At 43.7% G+C, this 18819-nt stretch overlaps 1 protein-coding gene across 3 annotated transcripts in view; it reads right to left on the minus strand.

The window, feature by feature from the left end:
• ESPN (espin) overlaps positions 1-18819 on the minus strand; it is a 284273-nt gene that overhangs the window by 15207 nt on the left and 250247 nt on the right. For all 3 annotated transcript variants that reach the window (XM_073603648.1, XM_073603646.1, XM_073603647.1), the window contains exon 12: positions 15990-16268. In XM_073603648.1, coding sequence (XP_073459749.1) covers positions 15990-16268 — 279 coding nt within the window. The remainder of the gene's footprint in view (positions 1-15989; positions 16269-18819) is intronic.

The following is an 18819-nucleotide window of genomic DNA, read 5'->3' on the forward strand; positions in this document are numbered from 1 at the left end:
TTCAATTTTAACCTCAGAGTATTTCAAATGAAATCCACTGGTATAAGAAAATAATATATATCTTTAAAAAAGTTTTGTGACAACTTTTTTTTTTTTAGGTTTTTAGAGATACCAGCTAAATGAATAAACCTTTTAATAAAGGACACAATTCTTCTGAGGCTACTGCTGGTTTAGAACAAAAGTGTCATGTCAGCATGTTACCATTCCGCTTTTTAAAGTGTTGGTTTTAATGATGGGAGTAATGTACACTGCTCAAAAATATGGAAGGAACACTTTGAAAACACATCAGATCTCAATGGGGAAAAATCTCATGCTGGATATCTATACTGGTTTGGACTGGGTAATGTGTTAGGATCTATAATGATATGGACTTGGTAATGTGTTAGGATCTATACTGGTACAGACTGGGTAATATGTTAGGATCTATACTGGTACGAACTGGGTAATGTGTTAGGATCTATACTGGTACGGAACTGGGTAATGTGTTAGGATCTATAATGATATGGACTGGGTAATGTCTTAGGATCTATACTGGTACAGACTGGGTAATGTGTTAGGATCTATACTGGTACAGACTGGGTAATGTGTTAGGATCTATACTGGTACAGACTGGGTAATGTGTTAGGATCTATACTGGTACAGACTGGGTAATGTGTTAGGATCTATACTGGTACAGACTGGGTAATATGTTAGGATCTATACTGGTACGAACTGGGTAATGTGTTAGGATCTATACTGGTACGAACTGGGTAATGTGTTAGGATCTATACTGGTACGGACTGGGTAAGATGATAGGATCTATACTGGTACGGACTGGGTAATGTGTTAGGATCTATACTGGTACGAACTGGGTAATGTGTTAGGATCTATACTGGTACGGACTGGGTAATGTGTTAGGATCTATACTGGTACGGACTGGGTAAGATGATAGGATCTATACTGGTACGAACTGGGTAATGTGTTAGGATCTATACTGGTACGGAACTGGGTAATGTGTTAGGATCTATACTGGTACGGAACTGGGTAATGTGTTAGGATTTATACTGGTATGGACTGGGTAATGTGTTAGGATCTATACTGGTATGGACTGGGTAATGTGTTAGGATCTATACTGGTACAGACTGGGTAATGTGTTAGGATCTATACTGGTACAGACTGGGTAATGTGTTAGGATCTATACTGGTACGGAACTGGGTAATGTGTTAGGATCTATACTGGTACGGACTGGGTAATGTGTTAGGATAGCAAAAACTAAAAAAAATTGTTTTTTTCTCCAAATTGTTGGTCTTTTTTTGTTTATAGCGCAAAAGATAAAAACCGCAGAGGTGATCAAATACCACCAAAAGAAAGCTCTATTTGTGGGAAAAAAAGGACGCAAATTTTGTTTGGGTACAATGTCGCACGACCGCGCAATTGTCAGTTAAAGCGACCCAGTGCCAAATTGTAAAAAGTGTTCTGGTCAGGAAGGGGGTAAAATATTCCGGGGCTTAAGGGGTTAAAGACACACCGAAATTCAAAGTGAAAAAATGATGCAGTAGGCTCGTCCATTTTTGCTGAAAGCAGCAACTAAAAATGGTACTCAGTAGTTTGTATGGCCCCCACGTGCTTGTATGCATGCCTGACAACGTCGGGGTATTCTCCTAATGAGACCACGGATGGTGTCCTGGGGTATTTCCTCCCAGATCTGGACCAGGGCATCACTGAGCTCCTGAACAGACTGAGGTGCAACCTGGCGGTGTTGGATGGACTGAAACATAATGTCCCAGAGGTGTTGTATTGGATTTAGGTCAGGTGAGCGTGAAGGCCATTCAATGGTATTAATTCCTTCGTCCTCCAGGAACTGGCTGCATACTCTCGCCACATGAGGCCGGGCATTGTCGTTTACCAGGAGGAACCCAGGACCCACTCTACCAGGGTAGGTTCTGACAATGGGTCCAAGCATGTCATCTTGATACCCAATGGCAGTCAGGGTGCCATTATCTAGCCTGTAGAGGTCTGTGTGTCCCTCCATGGATATGCCTCCCCAGACCATCACTGACCCACCAACAAACCGGTCATGCTGAACGATGTTACAGGCAGCATAACGTTCTCCGCATCTTCTCCAGACCCTTTCACGTCTGTCACCCTGTGCTCAGGGTGAACCTACTCTCATCTGTGAAAGGCACAAGGTGCCAGTGGCAGACCTGCCAATTTTGGTGTTCAATGGCAAATACCAATCGAGCTCCACAGTGCCGAGCAGTGAATACAGGGCCCACCAGAGGACGTCGAGCCTCAGGCCACCCTCATGAAGTCTGTTTCTGATTGTTTGGTCAGAGACATTCACACCAGTGGCCTGCTGGAGGTCATTTTGTAGAGCTCTGGCAGTGCTCATCCTGTTCCTCCTTGCACAAAAGAGCAGCTACCGTTCCTGCTGATGGGTTAAGGACCTTCTACGGCCCTGTCCAGCTCTCCTAGGGTAACTACTTGTCTCCTGGAATCTCCTTCATGCTCTTGAGACTATGCTGGGAGATACAGCAAACCTTCTGGCGATGGCACGTATTGATGTGCCATCCTGGAGGAGTTGGACTGCCTGTGCAACATCTATAGGGTCCAAGTATCGCCTCATGCTACAAGTAGTGGCACTGACCCAAGCCAAATGCAAAACTAGTGAAGAACACTCAGAAAAGATGAGCAGGGAAAAAAAATGCCAGTGGCCTCCACCTGTAAAACCATTCCTGTTTTGGAGGTTGTCTCATTGTTGCCCATCTAGTGCACCTGTTGTTCATTTCTTTAACACCAAAGAAGCTGAAACAGATTACCAACCCCCTCTGCTACTTACCTGACCAGATCAATATCCCAGGAATTTAATTGAATTGATGCTATACTCTGATTAAAAAGTGTTCCTTTCATTTTTTTGAGCAGTGTATTATAAGTTAGCTACAATTTTTTGGACAAAAAAAAAAAAATTCCATGCCACACCTTTATAGATCCATTTGAACATTATAATTGTAGGCGTGGTTACTTTATCCGTGTGTGGGGACTCATTTTAAAATACCGCAAAGACTTATTAAATACAAAAAAATAAGCTATATGCTTATGAAACCATTCTTGATTGATCGCTTGTTCCCACTACCAAACCAATGTGCACCCGCTCTTGTGACAATCGATTTGTACTTTGTGGTTTTTACGGCTACACATCAAAAGCAGCTGCTTCGAGTTGCCGTGATTGTCTTGGTAAAATGGAATTTACCATTGGGATTGCTAGGTAGCACAGCAAGTGTGAATAGCAATTATCATATATCAAACAGTTCTGCTTCTTTCTCTTTCCAAAATGAAAAACTGCGATCGATATAACGACATATATCATCATTAGTAAATTCTCCCAGTTCTGAAATTAGCTGTATAGAGTCCTTTCTAGTTTTCGGGAGGGGCATCAGTTCATCGCTGGAAGGTATATTGTCCTTCTCTTTAGTGTCCATAGTAACCATGGGCTCATCATTAGAAATAAACTGGGTTACCGTGTCCTCGACCTGGTCAGCATCACCAGCTACATCACCCTGTATGCTGTCTCCGAAGAACTGTTGCTTGATATCCTCGAAGCCGTCTGTCCAATCTCTTTTTCCAGATTCAATCTCATCCATGATAACCTTGTGGAAGTCGCGAATGGTTTCCCAATTGTGGCTGCCAAGCCGGTCGAACATTTCGTAGCACAGAATGTGTCGGAATTTTCTCTCTTCCCGTGACATGGTCATTTCTAGTAATTGAAAGTAACCCAGCATGAAAAGGTCCAACGTCAGGCTGGAATACTCCACAGGGGCGCCATTCACGTGTGGCAGGAAATGCTCTGGCCAGTAAAGCATGTTTGCTCTACTCAACCGACGGATTTGCCTAGTAGGCACCTGGCAGATGATACTTCTCCAATGGCTAAGCAACTTGCCTACAACTTGCCTTTGCTTCATGAAGTATAAAAGCCGGTCATCGTCACTTGGCCCTTTGGCTATCTTGACACTGCTGTCATTGCTGTCACTCTTCCTTCTTTCAAAGTCCTGGTCTTCACTAACTGAATCATCAACTGGCTTCTTCTTAGGAGTTTTAACAGACTCAGTGAATGTCCACTTCCTCCAGTGGTCAAGGAAAAGATACACAATCCTTTCTTTTCTCATATCAATATAGTCCTGAACACAGCTAAGTTCCGTCTGCACGGGGAGACTTCTTGTCATGTGATCTGGACTAAATAATGGTTCTCCCAATGCATCAATGATATTGCTCTGGTTACTATTGTCTATTTCTCTTGGAAAACCATCTTCATCATGGTAGGTAAGCGGAGTATGCGAAAGCGTAATAGGTGGCTCCTCGTGTTGTCTAGATAGGCCATCGTTTAAAATATTGAAGTGGTCATTGCTTGATATGTAGTCTTCCTCCAAGATGGGTTCCCTTCCGCTATAAGCCATTGTTCCAACGGGTAATGATCTTTTCCTTTTATAAATCCTGCTTGATGCTTCATAAGCACTTTGAGGCTGTGTGTACAGTTCGTAATTGGCTTTTAGGTTTTTGACCGAAACGCCAAACTGCTTGATCTCCTTCTCAACTTCCTCTCGAGTGGAACTGAAGGACTGAGATCTACCGATGTTCGCACTAGCTTCTTTGGATCCATTAATTGACTTCTCAGAAGCATCTCTGGTCACCAAGTCTTCCAGGTCAACCTCCTTCCCGCCAAGTGTCGCCAGGAGGATGGCCATGCTTTTCAAAAGCGTGGAAATTTTGGAACACCAAGCGGGCAGGTCATCCGCCCTCCCTTGCATCTGTTTCGGGTTGACCGTGAAGTGTTCTTGTGATAGAGCAGCAGACACGGGAAGGAGCTGTTGAAGCTCGTGCTCCAGCTGCTCCAGTTCAGTTTCAACTTTCTGGACTTTATGCATCACTTGTAGGTTCTCAATCTGTTTCTCAATGCGATTGATATCGTCTTCGGTCATCAGTTCCCCAAAGGGTCCCAAAATTGCATTGTGAGCGTGAGAATATCTCCAGCCTTCTGGGTGGTAGTAACTACCAGCCTCACACTAATGTAAAAAAAAAAAAAAAGAGGGAAAACATCCCTCAGGATACAGAGCCACAACTGTCCTTTCTCTGCACTCTTTTCAACGTTTACATGTTTTTAGTGGTGTAATGGCATTAACGGGGCAACGCTTGGTGCTCTCGCTTGGCTAACCAACCCAGCAGATAACAGCAAAGAACATTACATTACTGGCTGAATATACAGTCCACAATCCCATTAATCAAGCATGCGTTTGATTAGTTTATGTTAAAAGTAACATAATATCAATTAGCATTATGATGGCTAATGATAAAGATGTCACGGTAGAGGATAGATCACTCATTACACCACTAAATGACCATGTACAACATTTAAACCTGCAGTATAGAGTATACACGTGTAGCAGCTACAAATTTGTATATGTTTAGAAATCTATATTAATAGGACTTTACTATGATGCAATAGTGGTGCCAATTGCTGCATCCCCGACCTCCTTCCATCTCTTTATACAAGATACTGCAGTTTAAATGTACCACAAAAGGAGAGAAACACAAACTGCACACCAACACCATGCAATGAGATTATTAAAGGAAATTGCCACTTTCACAAAAAAAAATTGCTGTCTAATTCCTGCATAAGCCAGGTTGCAGTTTACTATTATTAAAATTACTTTAATTTTCCAATCTTAATTCAGTGTGAAACTGTAAATGTTGTTTTCTCGCAATGTGGCTGTCAGGGTTCCCCTGGGGTGTCATGAACATGGGATGCAGTTTGACTTGGATCAGCATCATGCTCTGTCATGGCGTGAGCCGGTGTTCTGCCAAAAAAGTTCCGCTCGGTGGATAAGGACCCCCCTCTACTGCGCAGGCGCTGCGGAAATAGCCGAAGTTGAATAGCTGAAAATCAGCTGTACACGGCGCCTGTAAGAGGGCCCCTCGCTCGGCTCTTTTTTATTCCCCCTCTAGGTCCACTTGGATGGTGGGGAAGGAACCTGGACCAAGGGCGCAGGCGCCGTGTACAGCTGATTAAAGATTTTGAGCTTCGGCTATCTCTGGCGGCTCATAGTAGTTCGTACTGCGCAGGCGCTGCACCTGCGCAGTACAGGGAGGGTCCTTATCCGCCGAGGGAACTTTCTCGGCAAGACACCGCCTACCAACACCATAACAAGAAAATGACGTTCTAGGCACATATGTCAAACACAAGGCCTGCGGGCCGATTCTGGTCCCACAGGCCTTGTCATTTGGCCCTCACACCCAGTTCTGCAGCCTGAACGTGGCAGAACTCCACCCCGCTACCTCCGACTCTCACCCTCTGCTCCTACTCCCCGCTGTCACTTGTAAACACAGAAGTCTTTGCTTTTAGCAGTTCCCGGATCTAATAGATCCCTGCACGCATTCACAGTGAGTGTCACTGGCGAGTCACCTACACAGGGAGGTACTAGGGCCAGGCCAGGCAGGAGAGAGAGATGCGTTGAAGCTTTGGGAGGGGGGTTTGAGTTGCACATTGCACATAGCGCCCCCCTCGAGATTTTGCATACTTTTAAAGGATGCCGTGACTGAAAAATGTAAAGAAATGCTGCTTTAGATTAATGCTAAATTATGTCAAATGCAAAGAAGATGTAAGCCTTGGATTTTGTAACTTCATAAACATAAAGTCAGAGATGGGGAGTCCCCAAGTGACAGGTGCTCTTTATTAGGTAGCAGGCAGGGGAAGAAGAGAAGACTTATAGAACAACCATCCATTGTGTCCTCTGGGTGTGTGGACTGGTAGGGGGGATCTGGGATGTAATTGAGGGACCTGAGATGTAATGGGGGGACCTTTGATGTAATGGGGGGACCTGTGATGTTATGGGGGGACCTGTGATGTTATGGGGGGACCTGTGATGTGATGGGGGACCTCTGATGTGATCGGGGGTCCTCTAATGTGATGGGGGTTCCTATGATAAAATGGGGGGACCTCTGATGTGATGAGGGATCTCTGTTGTGATGGGGATTCCTCTGATGTGATGGGGGGGTCCTCTGATATGATAGGGAGTCCTCTTTTATGAAGGGTAGACCTGTGATGTGAAGGGTGGACCTGTGATGTGAAGGGTGGACCTGTGATGTAAAGGGTGAACCTGTTATGTGATGGGGGACCTCTGATGTGATGGGGGGACCTGTGATGTGAAGGGTGGACCTTTGATGTGATGGGGGGATCCTCTGATGTTATGGGAAGTCCTCAGATGTGATGGGGGGACCTGTGATGTGAAGGGTGGACCTGTGATGTGATGGGAGGACCTCTGATGTTATGGGAAGTCCTTAGATGTGATGGGAGGACCTCTGATGTGACGGGGGACCTGTGATGTGAAGGGTGGACCTTTGATGTGATGGGGAGTCCTCTGGTGTGATTGGGGGAACCTGTGATGTGATGGGGGACCTGTGATTTGAAGGGTGGACCTGTGATGTGATGGAAGAACCTCTGATGTGATGGGGAGTCCTCTGATGTGATGGGGGGACCTCTGATGTGATGGAGAGTCCTCTGATGTGATGGGGGACCTGTGATGTGATGGGGGACCTGTGATGTGATGGGGGGACCACTGATAAGATGGGAGAGGGAACGCTGATGTAATGGAGGAACCTGTGATGTGATCGGTGGACCTGTGAGTGATGAGGGGACCTGTGATGTGAAGGATGTGATGTGATGGGAGGAACTCTGATGTGACGGGGGGACCTGTGATGTGAAGGGAGGACCTCTGATGTGATGGGCAGACCTCTGATGTGATGGGGGGACCTCTGATGTGATGGGGAGACCTCTGATGTGATGGGGGGACCTCTGATGTGATGGGCAGACCTGTGATGTGATGGGGGGACCTGTGATGTGATGGGGGGACCTGTGATGTGATGGGGGACCTGTGATGTGAAGGATGGACCTGTGATGTGATGGGGGGACCTGTGATGTGATGGGGGGACCTGTGATGTAACGGATGGACCTGTGATGTGATGGGTGGACCTGTGATGTGATGGGGGGTCCTCTGATGTGATTGGGGGACCTGTGATGTGATGGGGGTTCCTCTGATGTGATGGGGGGACCTGTGATGTAACGGATGGACCTGTGATGTGACGGGGGACCTGTGATGTAAAGGATGGACCTGTGATGTGATGGGGGGACCTGTGATGTGATGGGGGTTCCTCTGATGTGATGGGGGGACCTGTGATGTGATGGGGGTTCCTCTGATGTGATGGGGGGACCTGTGATGTCATGTTCATTTCATAAGGTATGCATGGTCTCAGGTTCGGGTTCCCATTTACATTAAAGGTGCCTCGAGATTTTGCATACTTTTAAAGGATGCCATGACCTGAAAATGTGAAGAAATGCTGCTTTAGATTAATGCTAAATTATGCCAAATGCAAAGAAGATGTAAGCCTTGGATTTTGTAAATTCATAAACAAGTCAGAGATGGGGAGTCTCCAAGTGACAGGTTCTCTTTATTAGGTAGCAGGCAGGGGAAGAAGAGAAGACTTCTAGAACAACCATCCATTGTGTCCTCTGGGTGCGAGGACTGGTAATGTCCTTCACTATGAGATGAACAAACAGAAGCTGCAGAGTGATTATGGAAATGTCTCCAACTCCTACATCAAAATAGACACAGATTCCTAGAAAAGAAAATGAGCTTCATAATTACTAGTGATGGGGTGAAGCCGGGGACAAGGACGACGCTCTGGAAGATCGCACACACGGGTAGGGCAGAGTGGGGTCACCTACATGGCTTGTGGTGTGTTTGAGGATGTGTGGGGAGAGCCTGAATAATATAACTCAATATATTCCTTAATAACCACAAAGGTTATAATTCCTCATTATGTGCAACAAATACCTTTGCAAATCCAGATATTACCATAGTGAAGACTAAGTGATGCCATCACTGTCTCTCTGTGCTTCTCTATGCAATACAGGCAGATCATGGCTGGTGGTAGAGGCCGGCAGGGTCCTCTCTCCTTAAGCAAACCAATCCCATTGTGAAATCGTGTTTCTCAAGTTTCCCTTCTCTGGTCACCTCTGAACAGTTATGGCTAAACTCAGCGAGTGAGAGGATGGTGAGAGGAATCAGCATACTCACTGCAGTTCAAGAAATGTGAACCCTTCTGTTGTTGGCTGGTCTGTACAGTAGAAAATCTAGGCCTGTAGCAGTGGTCTCCAAAATGCAGCCCCAGGGGCCGGATGTGGTCCTTTGCTTGCCTCTATCCAGCCCTCGGGGCACTGTTTCATCTGTAACTGATAACAATGATGGGGCACTATTCCCCCCCAATGACACCAATTATGGGGCACTATTCCTCTCACTGACACCAATGTAGGGCACTATTCCTCTCACTGACACCAATGATGGGGCACTATTCCTCCCACTGACACCAATGATGGGGCACTATTCCTCCCACTGATACCAATGATGGGGCACTATTCCTCCCACTGACACCATGAAAGGTCACTATTTCTCCCACTGACACCAATGCTGGGGCACTATTCCTCCCACTGATACCAATGATGGGGCACTATTCCTTCCACTGACACCAATGATGGGGCACTATTCCTTCCACTGACACCATGAAAGGTCACTATTTCTCCCACTGACACCAATGATGGGGCACTATTTCTCCCACTGACACAAATGATGGGGCACTATTCCTCCCACTGACACCAATGATGGGGCACTATTCCTTCCACTGACACCAATGATGGGGCACTATTCCTTCCACTGACACCAATGATGGGGCACTATTCCTTCCACTGACACCAATGATGGGGCACTATTCCTTCCACTGACACCAATGATGGGGCACTATTCCTTCCAATGACACCAATGATGGGGCACTGTTCCTCCCAGTGATACCAATGATGGGGCACTATTCTTCCCATTCATTTCAATGATGGGGCACTATTAAATCCACTAAAACCAGTTATGGGGCACTATTCCTCCCACTAAAACCAGTTATGGGCACAATTCCTCCCACTGATACCAATGATGGGGCACTATCAATCCACTGAAAACGATGATGGGGCACTATTCCTCCCACTGATACCAATGATGGGGCAATATTCCTTCTACTGATACCAACAATGGGGCACGATTTCTCCCACTGAAACCAATGATGGGGCATTGTTTACTTGCACTGGCCACAGGATAGTAAACTGGCTCTTTGTTTAGAAAGTTTGGAGACCTCTGATCTAGACACACAATGGAATCCAATGCACCTCCAAAGAACCTTCTAGAATTAGCATTCCTATGTCCTAGTCCAGGAGTGTCCAACTTAATTTTCTTGCGAGCCACATCAACAGTACGGTTCCCCTTAAAGGGCTGGGGTGCACTACATACAGAGTGCAGGATTCAGGGGTGCGCTATGTATAGAGTGCAGTTCCGGGGGCACCCTATGCAGTTCGGTGTCTGCCGTTTATCGTGCAGGGTTTAGGGTTGCGCTACATACAGAGCGCAGGGTTAAGGAGTGCGTCATGTACAGAGTGCGACCACAACTCCTGGCTACAATACTGGGTGCGAAGGCCACATGACGAAGCCTGGCGGGCTGGATTCGGGCCTTTTGTTTGAAATATGTGTCCTTCAGGTGTACCTAGGTCAGCATGATGTCCAAGGACCTTCCTGCTGGTGGTGTCGGTGCTCTGAGACGCTGAGATCTTATCGATAATCACACCAGCGCTATGCTATAGTCATAAAATATGAAAATATCTGGACAATAAAATGTTTTCTGCTGTAGTCAGAAAGGTGTGAAGGAACAAGGATGTCTGCAAACATATAGAGTCATCTCACTGCATGCAAATGTCCTGGATTTGCTTATGTCCTACTTAGTTGGAATTTGCATTGACCTCTCTAATAGTCATCATGGCACACACTGTTCTTCAACAAGACAAAAGAGTTCTCAAAGAAAAGATACTTCATATTGCTAAAGATACTTCATGGCATGGCGGAGGTCGTTCAAAAGTATTTAAAAAAAGTTTGATTTAGGTGTGAATGGGCCTTCTCAAACGAAAACCACAGTCACTGTTGTTGACCACTGTGGTGGTCCACAGAGGTCTGAGAGGTTTGTTGCAATAGACCAGCTATCAGCCCTCTGGTGTAGCTCAGAGTCCACTGGAAGGAGGGAGGTGGGAGATCCCATTTTGGTGTAGTTAGTTGACCTAAATATGGTGATTAGCTTGGGAGCCGCCATTCACGGCACAAAGCTTGGAAAGTAACGGCACCGTGGCCGCTCCTTCAGAGCGCAAGAACCAGTGATGTCACTGTCTGCATGCAACGTAAATATCTCCTAAACTGTACAGGTTTAAGAGATATTTTCACTACCTATAAGTAAGCCTTATTATAGGCTTACCTATAGGTAAATGTCAGCTGTAAAGTGGACCTCCCTCTTTAAGGCTTCAATCACCCTATGGGGTAGAGGCACAGGCGGAGAAAATCCTGTCTCCATGCAGGGTAAAAAAAAAAAAAAGGTCGCTCTCGATGCCATGAGGGTCCCAATCCTCGACCAGCTACGGAGTTTTCAGGCGGCTGTTGAACTTGTACAAAAAAGTGGCGACCACTCCAACCTATAACTTTAGCCTTTGCAGTAAGGTGCACACGGATGGAACTTGACAAACAAAACAAAAATGTGCAAAGGTCTAGTGCATCATCAACAACACTTTATTAAAGGAAAAAAAAAAAAGAGTACATACTCACAAGAGCAGATAGTAAACCAGCGTTGTACAGGAACCAAAAGGACTTTTGCACGGTGGAGCTCATGGGGACTGCATCAACATCATAATACCAGTTGACGAGTACCTACATGCCCCCTTCTTCAGGGCAAAACTAAGTTTTGGGGGCATATCCCCTGAAAAGCTTCAGCTGGTATTATGATCATGTAGACCTCAAGTGTTCCAGACCTTTTGGTTCCTGGGTTCATGTACAATGCTGGTTTACTATGTGCTCTTGTGAGTGTGTACTCTTTTATCCTTTTTGTTTTCTTTGTCAAGTTCAACAGCCACCTGATTCCAAGTTCCAAGGCTCCCCAAATCTTAAGAGGGCAACAATGACTTAATATTCCAGTCCCGGTTGAGTATTGATGGCTTCCACTTTTGTGGGGATTTTTTTTGGTTTCTCTAGAATTCCTTAGCGCTTTGGTGTCAAGATCCTATTTTGGCCATTGAACTTGGTGTGTTCCAGAAGGTCTTAAAAAAAGGCCCATTGGTTGTCAGCTCGGCAGAGGTGCCGTGATCAGTGCCCTGATTATCAGTAAAAATGTGCCCTGTCATCCATGCTGGTTATCAGCTCTCCTTTCCTCACACAGTGACAGCGTGTGAGGAAAGGAATGCCAATAACCAGGGCTGCTGTTAGAAATCACGGGGGCACCATACCATGCCTCCCAACATTTTGAGATGGGAATGAGGGACACCTACTAGAAAATGTATGTAGGCATAGAATACGCCCCCTGCCACACCCCCTTAAAGGAGAAATAACCAAAAAAAAGGTTAATTAAATCCACAAGGCATTTTTTTACCACTACTATTCCTTTATATTTGCTTTTGAAATGTACAAATGCAGCAATTTAGAAATTGGATGAAAGATTTAGCATTGGGGAACACTTTTTGAAAGAAAAAAAGTGATTTTTATATACAAGTATATAGATCAGACCAAAATGAGGGACAAATGAGGGGGAAAGAGGGACATTGCTCCAAATCAGGGACAGTCCCTCCAAATCAGGGACAGTTGGGAGCTATGCCATACAGCCTACCTGACAAGACCCCCCCCTCCCGGCCAGAAGTGACTGAGGACATAGATGTATTGGTCCTTTTCTTTGCAGCCTCCATTGCAAAGATGAATGAATTGGAAGCGCTCTGAAGCTTCTTGCTCATTCACAAGCTGAAGCATAGTAAACACAGTGCCTCAGTGATGATTGGACACAGGAGTGATTGGTACCAAGCACTCACTGTGTTCATTCAGGAAGTGAAGGGACCAATAAGGACTGCTTGGCCCTGGCGGTGTCATTTCAATACTGCACATTGCTCATGCGGTGCAGTTTTATGGTTCCCGTTGTTGATGCACGTGTAGTGAAGACGCTCTGTTTGTTTGTTTGTCTTTGTTTGTCCATAGACAACGTTATCTTTAGATGGTGAATGGTGGAGGATTTGATAATTTTATGCATTTTTGTATTTGTTCATTTCTTACATTTTCAATAAATTTTCATTTTTTGATACTTGATTTGAATTCTATTGGACACTATATCTTTGAGGCTCTATATGTGGCATCTTTCTCTCTCCTTGGTATAGTGCTGTGTTTTCTCTATATGCTGCTAGCCAATGAGCCCCACCTCCAACTGGGGTGAGTGGATAAGTGTCTGGCAGTATTACCATATTATTTGGTTTGGTTTCCATGTCTTTTTCTATATAAAGTGATGTGACTAAAGCTGTAGGAATATTTTTTTCTAGCTGAACTTCAGCTTTAAATAGATCAGAAGGGTGACCTGGAGGATGGGCCAAGGTTCAGAGACAGGGCATCCTTGCAGTGAAGTTTTCTCCAGGATCCAGCTGCCTGGACAACGCCAGACGTACTTTATTACAGGTAAGCGATGTGGTTAAAGCTGTAGGTTTTTTTTTTATAGTTTTAATTAAACTTCAGCTTTAACCCCTTAGGGTAAAACAAATCTTAATGCATAAGCCAATTTTGCAATGCTGACATGCGTTAGTAAAACCGTACATATCATCACAACTACTTTGTGCATCCATGTGGATTATACCGTGTTTTTTTCAGGACGAATTGGGCTTTCATTTGGATTTGCATGGTGAAAACCAAGACCCGATGAATAATTTACCATCGCATCTTCCAACTACAGATCAAAATCGAATTACCTCTGTGCCTCAAAACGATCAAATAGGTTGCCGACTACAGGTTGATTATGCCTTTGTTACATTGTAACTTTGAAATTTTAAAAACGTTTTTTACTGTTTGAAAAAAAGATCAATTATGCCTATCGAGGGGGATTGATTGGAAAATAAATCGATCATTTTTCGAAGCATGTATGGCCACCATTGAATATATCCCTTAGGAATCTTCTGTCCTTTTTTTTGTGGGTACTATAGTGGAATTACTCTCTTCTCAGCGCACCTGAAATGTCCAGCTGTATTTCACAAATGCATCAACCTTGTGCTGCAGTGGAGGCCTGCCCCCTTCTTAAAAGCCCCGCCCCTCTTCTCTACGGTATTAGGATATCTGCAGAAAATGGTTCCACTGTAGCATACATCCTAAAACCCATTAACTCCAATATACAGTGCCTTTAAAAAGTATTTATACCCCTTGAAATTTCCCACATTTTGTCATGTTACAACCAAAAACGTAAATGTATTTTATTGGGATTTTATGTAATAGATCAACACAAAGTGGCTCATAATTGTGAAGTGGAAGGAAAATGATAAATGGTTTTCAACAATTTTTACAAGTAAATACGTGAAAAGTGTGAGGGGCATTTGTATGGCGCCCCCCTGAGTCAATACTTTGTAGAAGCGCCTTTCTCTGCAATTACAGCTGCAAGTCTTTTTGGGGATGTCTCTACCAGCTTTGCACATCTAGAGAGGGACATTTTTGCACATTCTTCTTTGCAAAATATCTCAAGCTCTGTCAGATTGGATGGAGAGCATCTGTGAACAGCAATTTTCAAGTCTTTCCACAGATTCTCAATTGGATTTAGGTCTGGACTGTGTTTGGCTCCATCCATCTTCCCATCAACTCTGACCAGCTTCCTTGTCCCTGCTAAAGAAAAGCATCCCCACAACATGATGCTGCCACCACCATGTTTCACGGTGGGGATGGTGTGTTCAGGGTGATGTGCAGTGTTAGTTTTCCGCCACACATAGCATTTTGCTTTTAGGCCAAAAAGTTGAATTTTGGTCTCATCTGACCACAGCACCTTCTTCCACATGTTTGCTGTGTCCTTCACATGGTTTCTCGCAAACTGCAAACAGGACTTCTTATGACTTTCTTTCAACAATGTCTTTCTTCTTGTCACTCTTCCATAAAGGGCAGATTTGTGGAGAACACGACTAATAGTTGTCCTGTGGACAGATTCTCCCACCTGAGCTGTGGATCTCTGCAGCTCCTCCAGAGTTACCATGGACCTCTTGGCTCTTCTCTGATGAATGTTCTCCTTGCCCGGCCGGTCAGTTTAGGTGGACGGCCATGTCTTGGTAGGTTTGCAGTTGTGCCATACTCTTTCAATTTTCGGATGATGGATTGAACAGAGCTCCGTGAGATGTTCAAAGGTTGGAATAATTTTTTTATAACCTAACCCTGCTTTAAACTTCTCCAACTTTATCCCTGACCTGTCTGGTGCGTTCCTTGGTCTTCACGATGCTGTTTGTTCCCTAATGTACTCTAACAAACCTCTGAGGGCTTCACAGAACAGCTGTGTTTATACTGAGATGAAATTACATACAGGTGGACTCTAGTTACTAATTAGGTGACTTCTGAAGGCACTTGGTTCCACTAGATTTTAGTTCGGGGTATCAGAGTAAAGGGGGCTGAATACAAATGCACCCCACACACTTTTCACATATTTATTTGTAAAAAATGTTGAAAACCATTTATCGGTGTCCTTCCACTTCACAATTATGTGACACTTTGTGTTGGTCTATCACATAAAATCCCAATAAAATACATTTACGTTTTTGGTTGCAACATGACAAAATGTGGAACATTTCAGGGGGTATGAATACTTTAAGGCATTGTATGACTACACCGGGGCAGAGTGCGATGCGGTTGGTTTATTGGACTGTGCAGGGTACTGTAGATATGTTGCTATCAGTACAAGAAATAGAAGGGAGGTAATAGTCTGAAGGTAAACAGCAGAAGGTAATAGTAACAGATTACAAGGCATGCCCATAAAAACTTCCAAGTCAACTCCAAACCAAACCACAGCAACTCAATCTGCACAAACCCCCCCCCAAAAAACACAGTGCATGAGACGACCCCTACCGTGCGCTTCTTCTCCTCCTCTTCCTGGATCTTCAGCTGCAGCTTCCTCACCATCACCTGACGCTTCCACTCCGGGATGGGTCTCCCCTGCTCATCATGGGTGGGGATGAGAGACTCAATATCCAGCTGGCTGCTCTGCGATGGAGCTGGTGGGGCAGAGTTCCCGTTTACTATGGGCTCCGATGGCTTTCTTGTTGCATTACTGGGCAAGATGGTGGAGTTCTCGGGGGGCGTGACTGGAGAGCTCGGAGGAGGGGTCGATGGAGACTGAACCTCTGGCTGTAAAAAAGGAACAATAATGATCATAAGACTAATAATAATAATTAAAACATATTTATACTACTACTAATAATAATACATGAATAATAATAATCATAAGATTAATAAGAATATATTAATACTACTACTAATAATACATGAATAATAATAATAATAATACATGAAAAAAATAGTAATATCAATATTGTAATAGTATTATAGTAATAATATTACAAAATAATATTACTAATACTAATGGTACTACTACTAATAATATAAATTGCACAACACTAATACTATTACTACTGTACTACTATTACAAAAAAAAAAAAAATAATAATAATATCAATACTAATAATAATATCAATGTAGTATTATGCATTTGTTATTGTTATTATTTTATTATTATTTTTATTAATAATAATAATAATAATAATCATCATAATAATAATAATATATTATTATACAATTGTTATTTTATTTTTTGTAGTAGTAGCAGATTAATAATAATAATAATAAAAATAATAATAATAAAAAATAATATCATCAACAATTTTAAAAGCAACAATATTGTTACTGCTATTAGAAATATGCAGAATCTATACGGTGTAATGCTTTCAAAGAGTATTAATACTGCTAGGTTTCATCTTTTTTATTTCCTAATCTCTGTTACAATTAGGCTCCATGCACACAGGACGCTCAAAAAAGTCATTCTGGAAGTCGGATTGCTGGCAGGAAAACACTGCTTTAAAAATGCAATTTTTATCAACGTTTTGCATTGGCGTCAATGCGCGTTTAGCCACGCTAGCTTTTAGCCGCGTTTCTCTACCTCTATTCAAAATCAATGGTTCCCTATGGGAGCCCATTGAATTTGAATAGAAGTCACACTAGAAGTCAGATCATGATGATCCGACTTGCGGTGCCGAGGATGAACCCCCGCCAAAATGAAAAAATAATTGCCGTGGGGTCCCCCCCCGGACGATACTAGACCCTTGGGTCTGGTATGGATTTTAAGGGGAACTCTCATGCCAAAAAAAATTGTATGCGTGCTCGAATAAGGGTTTGGTATGGATTTTGGGGGGACCCCATGTCATTTTTTTTGGCGTGGGGGGTTTCCCTTAAATCCATACCAAACCGAAGGGTCTGGTATCGTCTGAGGGGTGGAACCCCTACGCCAATTTTTTTTTCATTTTGGCCGGGGGTCCCCTTCATCCTCAGCACACAAGTCACACCACAAGTCGTATCATCATGATCCGACTTCTGGTTCGAGTTCTATTCAAATCAATGGGCTCCCATAGGGAACCATTGATTTTGAATAGAGGCAGAGAAATGCCTGATGAGGCTTAACGCGTTTAACAGCTTTTACCAGCCTATAAACGTCCCTGCTGATAAACGTCCAAAAATGTTCATGTGTGCATGGACACAAAGGATAACATAGAGAGGAGTTTATGGGCTGTTAAAAAAAAATGCCCAAATTCCCAAAAACGGGCATTTATGAGCTTCTGTGTACATGGAGCTTTAAAGAATAGAACGAAGCCACATTGCCAGGTGGGTGAATGGACAATGATGTAGCAGCAGCATACTGACAAGGTTATCTCTCTGCTCTCCTTTTCTATCAGTATATTCCCTGCATTAGAGTAGAGGCCCCTCCAAGCTCTTAAGCTGGCTATACATTATGTGAATTTTGGCTCGCCCCTGAAGAAGCGGACAAAATTCACTACGTGGGTGGCTCTTTCACCAACCTGCCACTGGACATTCTTTGACTGAAAAGTACCCTCTTACATAGAATAGGAGAACACAAATATGAGAGTCCATGGGGCTGCACAACCCAAGAGTATACAAATGACGGTGGACTGTGGATACGCCTGATGGGCGCGGAGGGGACGTGCGGAGATGATGGGATCACTGAACGCAAATGTTTTTTTTAGCAATCTGGTTTGTGCGATATATCCTCACTCTCTCATCTACCCAATGGTAAATAAACCTCTATGTATATGGAAATATATCTTTGCACAATTTGAAATGATTTAACAATGTTTCGTATACTGTCAAATGCCTTAAATTAGAATGTTTTGATATATTTTCCTAGAATAAAAATCCCCCTGAAGAAGACCAGAAATGAAAGGGTCAAAATGCATTGGGGTATTCGTGTGGATAGTAATGCTGTAAATGTAATTGGCAAACCATGTTTTCCTTGGGGTGTTTTTTGCCATGAGTGATGTTTTATGTTGTTGTTCGTGTCGAAAACCAGAGTTTGTAATCATTTTTTTAAAAGTAAATTTATTTGAATCTATCATTCATTTCCTGACCTAATAAAAGATTTTTACATAATTTTTACATAATTACCCTCTTACAAACTTCTTGCTGCCTAAAATAAAACCCTGGGGAAATCTTTCCATTTTTAGTACCCTCTTACATTAGGTTTCCCATCAGAGCCCCCCTTATATCAGAGCCCCCATCAAAGCCCCCCTTTGCATCAAAAGCAGAAACCATAGGCAGCTTCTGCTGACCTTAATCAGTGCACATTGAAGATAAGCCAACGGGCCCTAGCTGGGGGGCCAAATACAATCTT

Source organism: Aquarana catesbeiana, linkage group LG10 (assembly GCF_042186555.1).
Source record: "Aquarana catesbeiana isolate 2022-GZ linkage group LG10, ASM4218655v1, whole genome shotgun sequence".
NCBI lineage: Eukaryota > Metazoa > Chordata > Amphibia > Anura > Ranidae > Aquarana > Aquarana catesbeiana.